This window comes from Lethenteron reissneri, chromosome 43, assembly GCF_015708825.2.
Source record: "Lethenteron reissneri isolate LAM-NWPU_2019-01 chromosome 43, ASM1570882v1, whole genome shotgun sequence".
In the NCBI taxonomy this organism is placed as follows: domain Eukaryota; kingdom Metazoa; phylum Chordata; class Hyperoartia; order Petromyzontiformes; family Petromyzontidae; genus Lethenteron; species Lethenteron reissneri.
Genome location: NC_083821.1, coordinates 10,656,084 through 10,676,194, shown reverse-complemented (window position 1 = coordinate 10,676,194; position 20,111 = coordinate 10,656,084). Strand labels below are relative to the sequence as shown.

General features: G+C 52.9%; 1 protein-coding gene across 1 annotated transcript in view; it reads left to right on the top strand.

Moving 5' to 3' along the window:
- The window catches only part of LOC133353272 (laminin subunit alpha-5-like), a 214,122-nt gene that overhangs the window by 185,110 nt on the left and 8,901 nt on the right, over positions 1–20,111 (top strand). Inside the window, 14 exon segments of the mRNA XM_061569380.1 lie at positions 642–784; positions 2,202–2,334; positions 3,188–3,322; positions 3,815–3,948; positions 4,839–5,012; positions 5,924–6,080; positions 8,581–8,765; positions 9,160–9,298; positions 9,301–9,366; positions 9,724–9,882; positions 11,472–11,631; positions 12,530–12,663; positions 14,339–14,432; positions 19,099–19,218. Coding sequence (XP_061425364.1) covers positions 642–784; positions 2,202–2,334; positions 3,188–3,322; positions 3,815–3,948; positions 4,839–5,012; positions 5,924–6,080; positions 8,581–8,765; positions 9,160–9,298; positions 9,301–9,366; positions 9,724–9,882; positions 11,472–11,631; positions 12,530–12,663; positions 14,339–14,432; positions 19,099–19,218 — 1,933 coding nt within the window.

The following is a 20,111-nucleotide window of genomic DNA, read 5'->3' as shown; positions in this document are numbered from 1 at the left end:
TGTTTTCTTGTTCATGTTTTTGTTTGTTGCGGTTGCACCCGATTCAAGAGCTGAATGGCTCACAGGGCTATAGCAAATAAATTAAACTTAAAACTTAAACTGAAATGAGTACCTGGTGCGCTGTGTAAAATATTGCCGCTGGGGAGGCAATGGAGCGGTGCTGGCTACCCAGCCCTTCGTGTGCTGTGCCAGCCTTAACCACAGTTTGTTTAAGGCTGTACGGGATATTTTTGTTGGTGTCGAGCCAAAGTGCACCTCGCCTGGCACAAGCACTGTGGTGATGTCACCGCCACTTTTCGGCAAATAGCGGCTGTTGTTGTTGTTGCATAGAGCCAGGTGGCACAGTGGTTAGAGCACTGCGCTTTATAACCAGTGACACGAGTTTGATAATTACCGGCCGCCGGTAACATCAGTGGCCGATAGCTCAACCAGTCCTGGGCCTCCCCTTGATTGGCTCCGCCAACAAAGGGGAAATAGCGACCGGGTAGAAAAATGTGGAGGGTGCGGTGTTGGCCACATTAACCCCTCGCGTGCCGCGGCGGGCCTCAGGCGGATGCTCGATAACGGCACCTGCCCCAGAAACTCTGTGAAAGGCCACACGGCTGGCGGGGGGTGAAATCTTTGTCTTCGTCTCCGAACAGATCCAGATCATTCACCGGCAGGCGGGCCGCATGTACCTGCGTCTGGACCGCATCACCATCGCGCAGGGCGCCACGCAGCCCGGCACCATGGTCTTCAAGCGCATGTTCATCGGCGGAGTCTCACCTGGAGCCATCAGCGAGCGGTCAGCAGACGCAGCGGCGTGAGCAGCAGCAGTAGAAGTGGCAGCAGTCAACGGCAGCTGCAGGAGCAGCAGGCTCAGCTGAAACAGCAGTAGTGGCAACAGCAGGAGCTGCATGGGCAGCAGCAGGCGCAGCAGCAGGGGCAGCAGGTGTCGCTGCAGCGGCGTAGCAGCAGGAGCGGTAGTAGCAGCAGGCACAGCGGTAGCGGCGGCAGCAGGAGCAGCGCCAGCAGTGGTAGAAGCTGTAGCAGCAGCAATGGGAACAGCAGCAGTAGTAGCAGCAGCAGCAGCTGCAGTGGTAGCAGCAGCAGTAGCACACCTCACGACAATGCGCACAGCCTCCTCCTCCTGGCTGAATTCCTCACGACCCCTCTGTGTAATCAGAGTGCTGAGATTCGAGCAATCGACTCAACCCATCTCTTTACCATCCTTCCTCTGCGGTTAATAACTTAAGTTTTCTTTGGTGTGAGGTCAGCAGTGGACGTCCTTATGGAGAAACTGTCCCCTGGCATAGGAATGTGGAATTTCCCCCGCTGGTTCAGGTCTAGCCGGTGGAGATGAGCCTCACCCGACGCTCGTTTTTTTAGCGTGATGACGACGCGACTTGCTCCTTCGTCGTCATCGCAGCCGCCGACTGCCATGCCTCTCCCACTCGGCCTGTAGAGTTGCAGCTCTCTGCAGGTGCGATCGCAGGTTAGCGTCACGTTGGCGAGAATGTTACCGCCTTCGCCTGGTACACAGGAGGTCGTGGGTTTGATCCTGACCCCGCGACGACTGCTGTATATTTGGAGACTGCATGTTCTTCCCGTGATCGCGTGGAGTTTTTTCGCAGGGTCCTCCGGCATTTCCCTCCACATTTAGAAACGTGCGTTTAGAGTCTTTGGCTGCGATAAATTTCCACGTGATAAGCCACTTCGTTGAGCGAACATTTGTGATAGCCAGGTCGCTTCTGAAAAAAGAGCTACATAGCTCGGTGGGTCTCACCTGGTAAAATAAAAAAAAAATATTTTTCTTATTTTACAGAGAGCTAGGAGGAAGGGGTGTGTGGCACTCGTGGTCTGTTACCAGCAATGGGCCTCTATGATAGTGCACTCACGGTGTCTGCCCGGTGGCTGGTGGTGAATCTGTGAGGTTGCAGTCGATGCATTCTTAGTGAAAGGGGCGCAGTAGCCAACGTTTAAATCGCCGATAGTGCTCCTGAGACTACCTACGACTTGTCCTGGAAGTATGTCGGAATCGGTGATCGATGGCACAGATTTGCGGCTGTGACGCCGTGCGGCTATTGTAAAGCCGATGTTGTTGCGCACCTTGCGGTGAAGCGATGAACGAGTCGCGACGGTTGACGATCGCGAGCCGGGACGGTGGGCGTGGAGGTGCGGTTTGACCCCCGAGGGGTTGTTGGCGTCGTCGCGTCTCGCAGGAGCCGTACCCACGTGACGACGGAGACGGGGCTCAAGGGCTGCCTCCTGAGCCTCAAGGTGCAGGACACCAACCTGGACCTGCAGAAGGAACAGATGATCGGAGTGAGCGCCGGCTGCTCGGACGACGTGCTGGTACGCGCACCGCACCTTGCCCTTCGTTCTCCGGGTCCTTCGTTTTTTTTCCCTCCCACGTTTACAATCGACGTGCGTTTAAAGTATTTGGTGCTATCAACGATGTCCACGTGATAAGCCACTTTGTTGAGCTGTCATTTGTGGCCAGGTCGCTTCTGAAAAAGGTCTATATAGCTCAGTGAGCCTTACCTGGTTAAAAAAAATTCGTTTACTTTTTCGAAGGATCAAATGTGTTTGCGTAACTGAACCCGGGTGAACGTCACTGGAAGTCTCCCAACTTGTTGGTTTGTAGCCGCCCAACGAGATGTGAATCACGTTTTGCATCCGCTAAAATGTGCGTAGGGCTCACAGGCTCGCAAGCCCGCCGAGAAAGAAATGTCTCGTTACAAAGGTAACGTCACACGATTTTTAGAAACGAGTGTTATGCAATCTAACGCGTAGAAGGCCTTCGCGATCAATATTAATCATAATAAAAGTTTTTTGGGGTTAGATCGCGTGAATATAAATCTGTCATTAACCCCCACCACTACCCGACACGGCCAATTAGTAAGGTTTGTCACGTGAACAAAACATGCCAATTAGTGACTACTTCAACAGACTTGTTTTTGTTGTTTTGAGAGTAAACCCGCAACGTTTACAATTCGAGTACTGTGACGTTTTCCCTGGCGATTACAACAACCAGCGTCGTCAGGGCGATTAGCCAGATCCAACCCAAAAACCTTCACGATGCGTGCGTCACGCATCCCTCGCTTGCAACCCAGACGCTCAACTTGCAACTGCGCTCCCCGAGGTCTCGCCGCTGGCCCCCCGCGGCCTCTCAAGCGCTCGCACCACCTCTGACTTCGGCGTGCAGGTGTCGCGCAAGGCCTACCTGGCGGGCGACGGGTTCATGTCGCTGGCCGTCAAGGAGCCCTACCCCGTGCTGGAGACGGGGCTCACGTTCCGCACCATGCAGCCCAGCGGCCTGCTCTTCTACTACTCCTTGCAGGTAGCGGCCCGGCCTGAAGCCGGCCACACTGCCCACCCCAGTATCAACGGTCGGTGACTCGTGTCACGTGTGACGCGCGGTGGCGGTGGTTGTGGTGGTGCGGTGGGGAGAGACTCACGGGGCAGCCCTCCAACGTGCAGCTCCTGCTGTGTTTGTGTGCGAGCAGCCCGGGCACCGGGCCCTTGACGTTGCTCACATTCCCCATCCACGTCCAAGTGAAGCACGTTCCCCTTCTTGGTCACTGCAAACAAAAATAAAAAAAGGCAAACGTTCCCCCATACAGCCTTTAACAGACTGTTACCCAGGCTAATCGAGAGTTGACTGTGTGGGAGTGGTGCATCTTGGTGACCCACCCCTACGTGTGCCATGCCGACCTTCACAGGTGCTCGCTAACAGCACTTTCCCGAACAGTCTGTTAAGGCCACACGGGGGATCTTCGTCTGTGTGTGTGTGTGTGTCTGTGTGTGTCTGTGTGTGTCTGTGTGTGTGCAGGGTGAAATTCTGTCCGTCTCCCTTAAAGAGGGGGCGGTGGTCCTGAAGACGAAGGAGGACACCCTGCGGACCATGAGCGCCGGATACAACGACGGCTCCAACCACTACCTCTTCGCTCTGCGCAACTCCTCCAGGTGCCGTCTCGACCGTAGGAACGTGGAATTTCCGTATTGCCACCGCAGGCTCTGGCTTGTTAGAAGAGACGAGCTCGATGCGCGTGCCCCCCACCCCCCGAGCGCGTGTGTGCTGCGTGTGTTCGTGCGGCTTCGTCGTTCTTTCTGCGCGTGTGCGTTTGTGCGTGCGAGTGTCTGTGCCTGCGTGTGGGGCGGTTCCGTAGCAGGTTTGCGCACCGCACTATGAACTTGGAGACCCGAGTTTTGATTCCTGCTCACAGCCAACGCCGGTGGCGAACATCTTAACCGGCCCTCGTGCCTCCCTTAGGTTTACTCGGCCTTAAATAAGTACCCGGTGCGATATGCAAAACACCGACACTTGGGGGATACAAAAGCGGAGCGGCGTGGCGCTGACCACGGCGCTCCACACGGCCCCTTCGTCGCAGCCTCTATCAACGCTCGCCAGCAGCGCTTGCTCCATCTGGGGATCGATGCTTTTCAGTTGCCGCCCCACGGGACTTCTGAGGAGGGCAGCTACATCAGGCAGCGCGTATCGGCTCCCTCCACTCTCGCCCCTTATGTCGTATTACCCCCCCCCCTCTCACCCGCCTGTATAACAGGCGACGCTCCCACTCATAGTCCCCGCGCGTGTGTGAGGCGGTGACCCCCCTCCCCCACGATGACCACGGGGTCTGTGCTTTGGGCTCTTGTTGTTTTGTTCCAAAAAAAACAATCAAACGAAGCAGCGCTTGCTCCAGCAGTCTCCGTTCCAAGCCACAGAGATTTGCCCGTTTCGCCTTCACGAGCGTCGTCAGCGGTCCCCGGTTGCGGGCTGCACGGTGTCAGGTGCGGGGGGGGGGGGTGTGTGGTCGGTGGAGGTGCGACCGTCGCTCTCGTCTCTCCGCGTGCAGCCTGCGCCTGGTGCTGGACGACGTGGACGCGAGCGACAGCGCGGCGCCCTCCCTGCGCCCCGCCGGCCGGGAGGCTCAGCCCGGACGCCTCTTCGTGGGCGGGGTCCCCGACGCGCCGCCCCCGCTCGGCTTCGACAACTTCTCCGGCTGCATCAGCGACGTCTTCATACGCCGGTGTGCGGGGGAGGGGGTCACCCTTCGACGGCCCCGTTGCGCGCGTGTAGTCGTCGTGGATGCGTGCGTGTGAGTGGGGAGCCGTTGGTGCAGTGGTTGGCGCTACGCTGCGCTACGAACCCAGGGACCCAAGTTTGATTTCCGCTCACGGCCAATACCGGTGACTTTGAACCTGGACCTGGGCCTCCCCTAGGATTACTCGGCCTCAAATGAGTACCTGGTGCGATGTGTAAACATCGCCACTGGGGAGACAAAGGCGGTCGGGCGCGGCGCTGGCCACTCACCCCCTCGTGTGCCGTTCCGGCCTTCATAGTTGTTTGCTAACAGAAATTGCTCCAAAAAGTCTGTTATGGCTATACAGGGGATCTTTGTCTTTGGAGCAGTAGTGGAGCGGTTAGTGCGCTGCACTACCCTGGCAACCCGAATTCGAGTCCCGCTCACAGCCACCAACACCAGTGACGATGATCTGAACCTATCCTGGGCCTCCCCTAGGTCGACTAAGCCTCAAATGCGTAGTTGGTGTGATGTTTAAACACAGCCACCAGGGAGTCAAAAGCGGCTTTAATAGGTGCTCGCTAACAGCCCTCGCCTCCACAATTTGTGGAGGATCTGCCTTGTGTTTGTTGTGGGAGTGGCGGTGCAGCGGTTAGCCGACCGAGTTGCGTTCGATTCCCATCCACGCCGCTGTTCTATATTCAAAGTGCAACGACTGCAGACCCTCGTCTGAGATCAGCATCCATGTTCTGAGACGAATGACGTAATGCAGTGTAATGATGATGTCGTGCTGCAGTGCAACGGTGTAATACCCACGTCATGTTTACTTCCTTAACAGCCGCTTGGTATGTTGTGAATGCGCGTGCTGTGACCCCCTCCCCCCAACCTCCTCCCTCCCGCCACGCGTGCGCTCCCAGGCCCGGCCGGGACGTGGTGGTACAGGACCTGCAGCTGCTGACCAAGGTGCAGGTGTCGCTGGAGAGCTGCCCCGACGAGCAGCGGCCGCCCGCGGCGCTCACTCTGGCCGCGTCGTCCCGAAGCAGCGCCCAGCGACAGCGCGCGCCCAGACTCCGCGTACGGGCAGCACCGCGGGGACAAGTGGCTATCGCACTCGCGCGTCGTACATAGTCATTGTCGCCAACATCATCATCAATATCATTGTCGTCAATATCATCTTCGTCTTAAACAACATCGTCGCCGTTGCCATCATCAGAGATGGGCCCTCGCTATAAAAGTCTGGAATTTCCACAACTGTTTCGGATCCATCCACAGATATTATCCACCTCCACCATTGCTCACTTGAGTAGATTCACACTTGGGTTAGACTTATGCTGGTAATTTAGTACGGCAATAGAATACAAATCTTGATTCATATCGCGAATGCATCGGACTGCATCTCAGGATGCGCAACAGATATAGCACCACTATGGGGTACCTCATTTGCCAGTAAAAATATGATAATTGGTTCTTTACCCTTCTATCTGGCAACAAAACTGACACCTTTTTGCAAGGAGTCATGTTTGCATAGACCGCAATACCTGCAGTCATAATACAAACAAAAGAACATAACTCTGATAATGTGCACTGTCCTTGAAGTTGATTGGTCCACACCCGAGACAGCTTTCCTTCGAGCCTAGTCTCATATGGGTTGGACCAGATGACGCCAAAAGGCGCACAACTCAAGGACAATGCACCATCAGAGTATGAGAGCTCGGGGCAAGCATCTACACTATGGGGACCTCATTTGCCAGTAAAAATATGATAATTGGTTCTTTACCCTTCTATCTGGCAACAAAACTGACACCTTTTTGCAAGGAGTCATGTTTGCATAGACCGCAATACCTGCAGTCATAATACAAACAAAAGAACATAACTCTGATAATGTGCACTGTCCTTGAAGTTGATTGGTCCACACCCGAGACAGCTTTCCTTCGAGCCTAGTCTCATATGGGTTGGACCAGATGACGCCAAAAGGCGCACAACTCAAGGACAATGCACCATCAGAGTATGAGAGCTCGGGGCAAGCATCTACACTATGGGGACCTCATTTGCCAGTAAAAATATGATAATTGGTTCTTTACCCTTCTATCTGGCAACAAAACTGACACCTTTTTGCAAGGAGTCATGTTTGCATAGACCGCAATACCTGCAGTCATAATACAAACAAAAGAACATAACTCTGATAATGTGCACTGTCCTTGAAGTTGATTGGTCCACACCCGAGACAGCTTTCCTTCGAGCCTAGTCTCATATGGGTTGGACCAGATGACGCCAAAAGGCGCACAGTGTGCCTTTTGGCGTCAAGGACAGTGCACATTATCAGAGTTATGTTCTTTTGTTTGTATTATGACTGCAGGTATTGCGGTCTATGCAAACATGACTCCTTGCAAAAAGGTGTCAGTTTTGTTGCCAGATAGAACGGTAAAGAACCAATTATCAGATATAGCGCCGTTGTTCATTTTCTTGAAGCGGTCATTCAAAGATCTCTTTGTGAGTCTATGGGTCTCTGAGCATGGGGGTCTCAAACAAACCAAACCCTGTGTCTGAAGGAAGGGGCCTAAACAGAGACAGAATGTGTGGTCGGTGGTGATCATGTGACCGGTGATGACCATGTGACCGGTGGTGACCATGTGACCGGTGTTGACCATGTGACCGGTGGTGACCATGTGACCGGTGTTGACCATGTGACCGGTGTTGACCATGTGACCGGTGGTGACCATGTGACCGGTGGTGACCATGTGACAAGTGGTGACCATGTGACCGGTGGTGACCATGTGACCGGTGTTGACCATGTGACCGGTGGTGACCATGTGACCGGTGGTGACCATGTGACAAGTGGTGACCACGTGACCGGTGTTGACCATGTGACCGGTGGTGACCATGTGACCGGTGGTGACCATGTGACAAGTGGTGACCATGTGACCGGTGGTGACCATGTGACAAGTGGTGACCATGTGACAAGTGGTGACCATGTGACAAGTGGTGACCATGTGACAAGTGGTGACCATGTGACCGGTGGTGACCATGTGACAAGTGGTGACCATGTGACCGGTGGTGACCATGTGACCGGTGGTGACCATGTGACAAGTGGTGACCATGTGACCGGTGGTGACCATGTGACAAGTGGTGACCATGTGACAAGTGGTGACCATGTGACAAGTGGTGACCATGTGACAAGTGGTGACCACGTGACCGGTGGTGACCATGTGACCGGTGGTGACCATGTGACCGGTGGTGACCATGTGACAAGTGGTGACCATGTGACCGGTGGTGACCATGTGACAAGTGGTGACCATGTGACCGGTGGTGACCATGTGACAAGTGGTGACCATGTGACCGGTGGTGACCATGTGACCGGTGGTGACCATGTGACCGGTGGTGACCACGTGACCGGTGGTGACCATGTGACTGGTGGTGACCACGTGACCGGTGGTGACCATGTGACCGGTAGTGACCATGTGACCGGTGGTGACCATGTGACCGGTGGTGACCATGTGACCGGTGGTGACCATGTGACCAGTATTGACCACGTGACCGGTGTTGACCACGTGACTGGTGGTGACCGCGTGCCCAGGGTTCGTCAGCGCGGCACCTGAGGCCCGTGCAGGACGGTGTGCCGGCGTGGCCCGGCGAGGGCGGCTGTGCGGGGCCGCGGGGGGGCCCCGGCGGGGGCAACGGCGATGACGCGGGGCTGCTCTTTGGGGGCGCCAAGGAGAGCCGCGCCGAGTTCGCGCTCCCCACGCCCACGCTCACCAAAGTGTAAGTCGCTCGCGACGCTGCGGGCGGGACACGCAGGGGGGGCGGGGGGGACGGGGGGCAACGGTGCCGAGCCACGCACGACCGCCTCTCGTGGAGGAAACGCACGCGCGGCGCGATCCACCGCAGCGGACCAAGTGTGGAAATGTACGTAGGTGTGTAGAACTCGTTTGGCACCGTACGTAGCCAACCGTGCTTTTGGGAGGTGCCAACAAACTATAACCACAAGAAGCTGGTTCTAAAGGAATGAGTTTTAGATCTACGTGGGTGTGTGTGTGTGTGTAAGCGGGTCACTTTTGAAAAAGAGCTGTATAGCTCAGTAGGCCTCACCTGGTCAAATGAAAACGGTGTAGTCTTCGTGTGTGAGCATCGCTGTCCGTGCCCTGTCTGCGCCCAGGCACCTCTCGCTGGAGCTGAAGACCAACGCCAGCAACGGGCTGCTCGTGTACGCGTCCAGCGGCGGGGACGACGACGGGCGGCACCTGGACGTGCACCTGGCCCACGGGCACCTCCACCTAACCGTCAGCAGCAGCAGCAGCAGAAACGGGGCCACAGGCTCAAGCTGAAGAGCCCGAAGAAGGTCAACGACGGCCAGTGGCACTCGGTGCGTGGCCGTGATGGGTCCCGCAATGAGTTTCTGCGGCCTTGGCCGTGCTCGTCGATTTGCTCGGGGAGGCGCAGCCCACGTTCCAGCAGCTGCTGATGGCGAATGCAGTCCGTTGTCATTTGCAGATGTTACACATCGGAGCTCATTACTTACAACGGTCGATAAATCTCCCTTCTATCCGTATAGACAGAGCAAGCGGCGTAGTGGGGGAGCCCTGTGGGCCTCGATGCTCATAGTGATCTGGACATCACTTCAGATGTGACATCGAGATGCGCCCCAGTTGTGTTTGCACCCCAGAGGTGGCAACCCCCCGGCGTGACGTTGCCCGCCGCTCCGCCGCTCCGTGTCGCGCAGGTGGAGGTGGTGGTGGGCCCCGAGGCTCGCGGGGAGCTGATCGTGGACGGCTCGGCGGCGAAGGCCGCCCCGGCACGCCGCGGGGGCCCGGAGCTCGGCCTGCGCTCCCCGCTCTACCTGGGCGGCGTCGCCAGCGGCGTGGGCCGGCAACACCTGCAGGTAGAAAGCCGCCCACGTTCGTCGCGCCGTGTCGGGGCGTTTTGCCCGATTCGAGGGTTTTATTCCGAGTCGTGTTGCGATTTGTGCCGTCGGCATCGCTCCGTGAGACGGTGCCAGCGACGCTCCGGGGCTGTGTCAAATGCCGCGGCTCGCCTGAGAGTTGCAAAACGTGAATCTTATCTGATAATGTTTCCCGATACGAGATGGGTTACATTGGTGACCCATCAAACGATAGGATTACAGTGGTACCTCGGTATACGTCGTTAATTCGTTCCAGAAGGTAGGACTTATACCGAAAATATACCAAACGAATTTTTCCCATAAGAAATAAAGGGAAAGGAAATAATCCATTCCAGAGTATAAGAAATTATATTTTATATGGCATATTATACATTAATGGGGATTTATTATAGAATTTAGACACTACTTATTACTAAAATGCATACATAAATTTAAATAAATGCAGAAATTTATTAAAATAAATTGAAATAAAAATAAGATTCAACATCACTTTACCTTGCTGAAAATTCACGTTAAAATGACAAAAAACACGTGAACATTTACAGAGAGTTATAGCAAGGGTTGTGCACTGAACGAGATCTACAGGCAGACTGAGGAGCGACGCTTTGTTTCAGTCGTGAACAGGGTAGACGCGGGTACGCGGTGACTCATCCCGACCCATACAAGTTCTAGCAAGCGCGTCATATCCCTGCTGCTGCTGCTCCTGCTGCTGCTCCTGTCCCTGCTGCTGCTGCTCCTGTTCCCACCCGCAAGCCTTGTGTGGCGATGCGGCCAGCACAGTCTTGCCAAGGGAGCTGGAGGCGGTCACCTGTGGGAGACGTTCTGCATCCATGCTTGAGTCTCAGCAGGTTTTGCTCGACACTTAAAACAGCGTTGCTATTCCACAGAGCTATCACTGTGTGAGCAGCGCGCATTCCCGATGGACCGGACTCGTGAGAGAGCGCGATCGCGAGCGTTCACACTCGTTGACAGACTTATTTGTGTCTCTCGCAAAGCCAAGCAGAGAATATCCCGCGGAAGCGGATGACACTGAGCTCGTTCTGAGATCCTTTAGTCCAAAGAATAAGGGGCAGCACTTTTCCACCCGCCCTTCCTCGTTAGAATTATATTAAGTTCCAGAAGGCCATGATGCGGCTGATGAGATGTGTACAAATCCCTTCAAAAAAAAATTTACATCGAGGAACACATATACGTGAAGGATGAATTGTCTGCTTATTTATCTTTGTTGTGTTCTCTGAAATGGTGCACAAAGTTATTTTGTGTTATGTAAAGAGAGAGAGAGAGATCACATGTTCACACGACCCTTCAGCGCTTAGAGGCCAAGTCAATGCCGGTGTTTGGTGTTGTTTGTAGCTCTGTTTTGCTCTCGTAATGCATTCGTTTCCTGTCGTGCATTAACGCGTTCTGTCTTTGTAAGGCGTTCGATCCGCGTCGTGCACCAGCGAGCGCTGGTCACCGCTACGTGGCGCTGACGGTAGCCACGCGGGACGAGAAGGAGGAGCATCGTTCTAACGGGAGGCGTCGCGCGCCCCGGGTGTGCCGTCACCGCCCCCCCCCCCCCACGGCAGGGCCGCTGGAGGGCCGGGCTGCGTGGCTGCGTGCGCGGGGCCCGGCTCAACGGAGCGCCCCTGGGGGAGCCAGCGCGCCGCTTCGCCGTGACGACCTGCACCTCCGCGCCCACGACGCCCGGCGTGTTCTTCTCGCACGAAGGCGGCCACGTGCTGCTGGGTGAGAGAGCCGTGCCGGCATTGCCCCCCCCCCCCCCCCCCGCTCCGTCGCCCTAAAGCAAACATCGAATAAGCCGTGTAAATGCACGTTTCTAAATGTGGAGGGGAAAAACCATCCTTGCCCCGTACGGTGCAAAAGAAGTTCAACGTACATACACACCGCGCAACGACGCGACGCAGCACGGCGAGCCGCACGCGGGTGTCGTCGTGCTGCCGCGTCGCCGCGTCGCGACGTGCAGCCGTGTCGTTATCTTGCAAATATTTTTTTTTAGATGTTTCACTTCTTGACAAGGTAAATTATGAAACGCCGCTGTGAACCTGGCGTCCCCGAGATCAATTCACGGCCGTGGCCACCGCGCTACGAAGCCGGCATCGAAAGTTGAATTCCTGGCCATGTCTAGCGTTAGAGGAGAGCGATATAGGATAACAGAACTGGTTTGGGGCCTCCCCTAGGTTGGCTCGACCTTAAACTAGCACCCAGTGCGGTGCGTACATCAGCGCTGGAAATACAAAGGTGGTCGTGCGTGGCTCTGGCCACATCCTTGTTGTGTGCTGTGACAGCGTTTATAGAAGCTCAATAACAGCGCTCGCCCCAACAGTTGTTGGTATCACTGCACTTTTTGGCCACCCACCGAACGGAGACGGTCACTGCATCGCGCACGTTCAGATGCACTTCTGCGGCCGTCTGGAACGCTCCTCCTTCCGATATTAGGAAGCCACTGGAGCTGTGCACTTTTAAATCATCATCTAGATTGACAAACTCATTTCTTTAGAACTGCTTCTTGTGTTAAGTTTGTCATCTTTCCCACGCACCTCCGATTAGCACGGTTGGCTACGTACGCGTGCGAAAGAAGTTCACCACACACACACTTACTCTCCCGACCCCTGTGGCGCTGCAGACGAGGCCGTGGAGGTGGCGTCGAAGCTGGATCTGGCGCTGGAGGTCCGGCCGCACCACCCCTCGGGGCAGCTGCTGCACCTGGGTCGCCCGGGCGCCACGCGATACCTCGCCCTCTACCTTCACGGTGGCCAGGTGAGCGGCCGTGGCGCACGGACTCCAGCGGAGACGCGGTACGGCAACGGCCGCTGTCACATTCCCACGATTGATCCTTGCCCCACCGTCCCGGGCCATGCGTTGTAGCCCTTTGCCAATCAGCTGCTCGAAGGAGACCTTCCCATGGCGGGGGCGCCACGGTGGCGAGATGTTAACTACCTCGCCTGGTATACAGGAGGTCGTGGGTTCCATCCCGACCCTGATGCCTGTTGTATATTTGGAGTTTGCGTGTTCTCTCTCTCTCTCCCCGTGGTCGCTGCGATTTTTCCCCTCCACATTTTTAATCAACGTGCTATTAGAGTATTTTAGCTGCTATACATTTCCACGTGATAAGCCGCTTCGTTGAGCTATCATTTTGGGCCAGATCGTTTCTGAAAAAGAGCTACATAGCTCAGTGGGCCTTACCTGGTGAAATCAAAATAGTTGATAGTTTAGTTTTTTAGTCGTGGGGGTTGTTTAACCATACTTCACCATCCTCGTCATTGTAGGTTGGTGAAGTGGTGAAGCCCAGGACTGTTTTAGGTATCACTCACCACCGGTGTTAGCCGTGGTCGCCCGGTTAAAGGCGCGGCGCGCTAACCACTGCACCACCACTCCACCTCTGTTGTATACCAGTGACATACGCCTTTTAATTATCCACATAAACCTCAGGGGAGGCTCCAGCATTGTGTTGTATGGCCAGTATCCATTACGAGTTTGGCTTCATGTTGGAAGAAACTGGAGTAGCTGGACAAAACCCACGCATACGAAGGGATACAATTCACTCACTCACTGCCACCTCCTGGCTCCTCTTGCAGCCCAGTGAGCTGGGGAGTTTCACAATTTTGTTGGAGCCACCAAACCCTTTGCCCCCCCCCCCCCCCTCCTCCAAGTGCTTAGATCGTAGGCGTGCGACAAAACACCTCGCATATGACTCGACCCTGCAGTCCACTTCGCTTGGAAAAACGGATGAGTTGTTGAATGATATATACCGACGTGAGATGGCACCTCCGATTAGCACGTGCGGCTACGTACGGAGCAAAAGCGGTTCATCGTGCATATGTGCACGTATGTTTGCCACGAAACATTACGGGGGGAACACAATGCAGAGTTTGGTTGTGCATGTGCGATGTTGGTACCTTGCACGACGATCCCAACAACCTGGGTTTGAGTCTCGGCCACGGACTATCCTCTCAGTGTGAGGCGTTACCACGAGCCTGACCTTGGGTTCCTATTGCCGACGCAGCGATATGTGAATGCGGCCACTGGAGAGATGAAGGCGGCAGGACGTGGGTTTCGGCCACACCATCCCAGCCCGTGCCGTGGCCGGCTCTAGTTTGATGCCGTGGAGACCGGCGGTTGTAGCGATTAGCGCGCTGCGCTACGAACCCAGTGACCCGAGTTCGATTCCTGTTCACGGCCAAAACCAGTGGCGATCACCTCAACCGGTCCTGGGCCTCCTCCCCTAGGTCGACTCGGCCTCAAATGAATACCTGGTGCGGTGTATAGACAACGACCACTGTGGAGACAAAGGCGGTCAGGCCTGGTGCTGGCCACTCACCCCCTCGTGTACTGTGCCGGCCTTCATAGGTGCTAGCTAACAGCACTTGCCCCTACAGTCTGTTAAGTCGACATGGGGGGATCTTTCTCTTTTGTGCTTGCGTGTCGCTTGCAGGTGACCGTGCTGGCGAACGATGGCGTGGAGGAGTTCTCCGCCACGGTCTCCCCCACGCGCTCGCTGTGCGACGGCCAGTGGCATCGCATCGCAGGTGAGGCGCGCTCGCCGTCCACTGCGACAGCTCCTCCTCTGATGTCCGGTTCCAGCGTCCACCTTCACTTGAACCCTTGAGTGACTTCTTTGTGCCGGGCCAAAGTCACGACCAAGGCAGTCGATTTCACTGGAATAGAAGCTGGCCCGGGCTGCTTCGAGCAGTAGTGTCATGCCATCCTTTCCAAAATCTCTTACCTTGTAATGTTCGTGGAGCAGTTACGTAGTGGTCAGCGCACCGCACTATGAACTTGGCGACCTTAGTTTGATTCCGGGCCACGGCCAACTATCCGTGGCGAGTGACACCTGAACCGGTTCCAGGCCACCTCCCACAGCCCCCTCCATTTACCAACCCACACTTGACCAGCATGGTGAAGTATGGTCAAATAACCCCCATGGCTCACACGGTGTGGGAATGGATCGAGAGAGGGGCTCTACAATTGCGGTGTGCATTATTAGCAGCGTTGTGCATTCTTAGCAGCGGTTGAACTATGGAGGGATTTGTCTCTTCCATAGGAATGTGGAATGTCAGCATTTGAGAACAGCGCCCCCCCCCCCCCCCCCCCCATGGCTTTGTAGGACCGTGTTGACGACACCACGATGAACACGCATTGCAGCTTCGAAATTACCACCCAAAGGAGATTAGAATTGTAAAAATAACAGCCGTGTTTAAGTTTAATTAACTTTCCGACCCGCCCCTCCTGGATATCTTTGAAAAAGAGCTTCATAGCTCATCGGATTCCTCCGATCTCAATAAAGATTCTGATCATTTAGATCAGGGGTCCTCAAACTACGGCCCGCGGGCCACATGCGGCCCGCCGAGGACATTTATCCGGCCCGCCGGGTGTTTTTGCCGCCGCTGCCTGTCTGTTACTTTTTTTCTGCATGAGAAGGACGGTCATTGGTGGAAGAGGGAGAGGGGGCGGAGTTTCCCCCAATCAGACTGCATTGATGGGCAGTGCAGTCTGTATGTCTCTGTGTGGGCAAAGTTATTGCTGGTATATTGTTTTTGTAGCGCTGTATATATTGGTATTTTACTAATAGCAATTTTGACTCCCTAGGAAACAATGATGTCAAGAAAGAGAAAAATTGACTCGGAGTGTAGGATATTCAAAGAACAGTGGACTTATGATTATTTTTTCATGCAGTACAAGGAAAGAGCTGTGTGTCTGATATGCCAGAATATAGTGTCTGTGTTCAAAGAATACAATTTACGTCAACACTATAAAACTCAACATAAAGATACATTTGCTTGTTTGGTCGGAGAAGTGAGAAAAGATAAAATATTAAAACTGAAAAATACATTAACAACTCAGCGAAATAGTTTTGTGAAGCAGAAGCAGCTAAATATTTCATCACTGCGAGCAAGGTTTCAAGTTGCCAAGCTAATAGCATGCACTGGCAGACCATTCGTGGAGGGAGAATTTGTTAAAGAATGCCTTCTTTCTGTTGCCAAAGAGATGTGTCCAGAGAAGGCCGATTTATTTAGTACAGTGAGTCTTTCAGGACCTACAATTACACGGAGGATTGAAGAAATGGGAGACAATTTGCATCAGCATTTGCAAAACTCCACAAAAAAACTTTCTATTTTTCCTTGGCACTCGACGAAAGCAATGATGTTCGTGATTCTGCACAACTTCAAATTTTTATTCGTGCGACGAATGACTATTTCGAAGTCACAGAAGAGCTTGCTGCACTGCAAAGCATCAAAGGAACAACTACAGGAGAGGATATCTTTCGATTTAAAGCTTTCGTGACTGCAGGGATTCATCTTCTTGGTTCTTTCGGTAAAGTCACATAGAAGGGAAGTAATAAAATAATTCTCACGACGTTTTGGCCACAACGCAAGCAGCCGTCCTCAGGTGAAAACCAGGTCTGTTGGGGAGACAGCGTCTGAATGAAAGAGCACACGAGCTTGGAGCATATATAAGCTGGGTTGGAAGCGGGGGAAAGAGCGCCTTGACAAAATAATTTCAATATCAAGAGGAATTTAGCATATTTATGGGAAATGCAGGAATGTGATTAGTACTACATATGCCCGTGCTGCATATGTAGTACTAATAACATTCCTGCATGTCCCATAAATATGCTAAATTCCTCTTGATATGCAAATTATTTGTCAAGGCGCTCTTTCCCCCGTTTCCAACCCAGCTTATATATGCTCCAAGCTCGTGTGCTGTTTCATTCAGATGCTGTCTCCCCGACAGACCTGGCTTTCACCTGAGGACGGCTGCTTGCGTTGTGGCCGAAACGTCGTGAGAATTATTTTATTATGTTTTATTTTTATTATTTTATTACTTCCCTTCTACGTGACTTTACCGAAAGAACCAAGAAGAGAGGATATCTATGAAAAGGTTTGCCAAACTGTGAATGGTTTGGAGCTGAACTGGGCTAAACTAGCCAGTGTGACAACTGATGGTGCTCCTAGTATGGTGGGTCTAAGAAAGGAGTAATTGCTCGCATTAACCAAGAGATGGACAAACATAACCATTCTCATCCAATAGCCATACACTGCCTCATCCACCAACAAGCGCTGTGTAGTAAATCACTGAAGTGGGACTCGGTTATGAAATTTGTGGTATCTTGTGTTAACTTCATTAGAGCTCATGCACTAAACCACAGACAATTTCAGGAATTTCTGTCTGAGCTAAATGTTGACTATGAAGATGTTCTGTATCACACAGAAGTCCGTTGGCTGAGTCGAGGGAGAGTTTTGAAACGTTTCTATGACTTACTTCCACAGATTACAGCTTTTCTGCTTTAAAAAAACAAAGAAGTACCAGAGCTCAATGATGCAGAATGGAAATGGCACCTTGCCTTTCTGACAGATGTAACAGAGCTACTCAACAGTTTCAATGTGCAACTTCAAGGAAAGGGGAAGCTCATCTGTGATATGCAATCACATGTCAAAGCATTTGAAGTAATATTAGGCCTCCTCATCAAACAAGTGAAGGAGGAAAACTTCTGCCATCTTCCCACAACTCAAAATCTGTTAGCGGAAAAACCATTGGTTGCATTCCCAAACAAAACGTGTGGATTCACTGGAAAAATTGCAAAAGGAGTTCCAATTTGGATTTAAAGAGCTTCATCTCCATGAACAGGACATACAGCTTTTCCGTAACCCATTTTCTATTGACATTGAAAATGTGGATACAATTTACCAAATGGAACTGGCTGAACTGCAGAATTGTGACTCTCTGAAAGACGCATTCAAGTCAAGCAGCCTTCATAATTTCTATGCATCTCTCCCCTCTGAGACATATCCTCATCTCAGGAACCATGCACTTAAAATGGCAACCATCTTTGGCAGCATTTATGTCTGTGAACAGACTTTTTCCAGAATGAAACATTTGAAATCTCCAACCAGATCTAGACTAATGGATGCACACTTGCATCACTTGTTACGACTAGCAGTGACAAATATGGAACCGGACATTGACCATCTCATTAGCCAAACGCAGGCCCATAGTTCCCATTGAAATACTGGCAAGTTTGTTGATTTAACTTTACTTGTTCTTCATTTTAAATATTGTATTTATTCCCGTTTTGTTTCTTCACTTCAAAATAAGATATATGCAGTGTGCATAGGAATTTGTTCATAGTTTTTTTAACTATAGTCCGGCCCTCCAACGGTCTGAGGGACAGTGAACTGGCCCCCTGTTTAAAAAGTTTGAGGACCCCTGGTTTAGATAAAAAAAAAATTTTATCAAAAAAAATGTAATCAAGACTCCATTGCAGTGCGAGATTGGTTGGGGAGTTGCGCCGGTTAATAATGGCTGCGTCAGAGTGATGAGCCACTACCGCTCAGGGCCCGAGTTTGAGTCTTAAGCTTCGGCCTCTTGTGATTAAACCAGGTCCTCAAGTGTGGCGAGTTGTACGTATGCGTGTTTAACTCCTTTCACACCGTACGTAGCCAACCGTGCTAATCGGAGTTGATCGTCTCAATCTGGTCACCAATGACTGCGCAAGAACTGCTCGTGATGTCCACCTTACTATTTTCTCCCGTCCATTTGACATTGCCCATCTATGTAAGCTAAAGCATATCAGACTGAAAACACGTGTTGCATAGGGAGGGAGCGCCATCTAGTGTGGGCTAAGGGATGTGGATTAAGGAGAAGTGGTTCTGTGGTGCCACGATAACTGTAACCTGCCTTGGGCCGGCCGTAGGTAGACTCAGCCTAAAATGAGTACCTGTTGCACTAGGAAAACAAAGGTGGTTGGATGTAATGCGACAACCAGCCCCAGTGTGCCACGGTGGCCTTATTGCAAGTTCGCTAACAGCGCTCGTCGCTTCTACATTCGTGCAAGAGGAAAGAGGAGTCTTTATGTGCAGTGATGGTGGAGAGCGGTAGTGTAGTGGTTAGCGCTACGCTGCGCTACGAACCCAGTGAGCCGAGTTCGATTCCCTGCTCACGGCCACCACCAGTGAGGATTATCTGAACCGGTCCCGGGCCTCCCCTAGATCGACTCAGCCTCAAATGAGTACCTGATGCAATGTGTAAACATCGCCACGAGGCAGACAAAGGTGGCCGGGCGTGGTGCTGGCCACCGACCCCCTCGTGTGCCTGTGCCGGCCTTCATAGGTGCTCGCCAACAACAATTGCCCCGACAGTCTGTTAAGGCTACACGGGGGGATCCTTTGTCTTTTTGTTTGTTTGTGTTTGTAGTGATCAAGACCAGGAGCGTGCTTCACTTGGACGTGGATGGGGACGTGAGTACCGTCAAGGGCCCGGCGTCCGGGCTGCTCACGCAAGTGCAGCAGGAGCTGCACGTCGGAGGGCTGCCCCGTGAGTTTCTCGCCACCGCACCACCACCACCGTCACCACCACAGCCTCGCATCACACGTGAAGCGTGTTGTCAATTGTAGCTGGAACGCCGCTAAAACTCGGTGGACATTTTTCTTCAAAGCATCATCAAAAATGGGTAAATGTCAATGCATGAATTGGGTATCATCGGCAGGCTCTGCGTGTGCCGAGTACGGTATCCCAATGAGTGCTGGTTGTGCTGTGCGCTTCGTGCCGTGTGTTCTGTGTATTCTGTGACACGTGTTGTGTTATCTGCATCGCATAACTCGCGTTCCATGTGTTCTGCGTCGTGCGTTTCTGTGCCACGTGTTCTGTACCTTGTGCAGTGCCGGATTATCCTAGTAGCAAAAGTAGCTACACATGCTACGGGACCCGCACTTTCAAGGGCTCCAGCGCTAAATGCTTTCAAGCTATCAATTCCGGTTCAGCGATTCTGCACTTGCTCTATTACTATAGTACTAGACTGCCTTCACCTTTTATGAACGGGCAGGTGTTTAAGGTTTGCGATTTGTCGTACAATTACTTTACTGTGCAAGTTAAAAATGTGTGTTTATATATTTATGTGTTTTTTTTTATTTAGGGCCCCTTTATAACATAATTTGCTACAGGCCCCGCACTAGCTTAATCCGGCACTGACCTTGTCACTGGCAGAGGCAGTGGGGGGGGGGGGGGGGGGGGGTGGCACGTACCTCCCCCCCCAATGATCCGATCTAAATCCCTAATTTCGATCGGATCATTGGGGTTTATTAGTAATAAATCGGCATATTATTACGTGCCAGGGACTCTATGAGATGATAGGATAATAGTCTGAGTCCATAATTGGCAATAAGAAACGGCAAAGCGGCTATAAGTGACTCAGAATTGTGCGCAGAAGC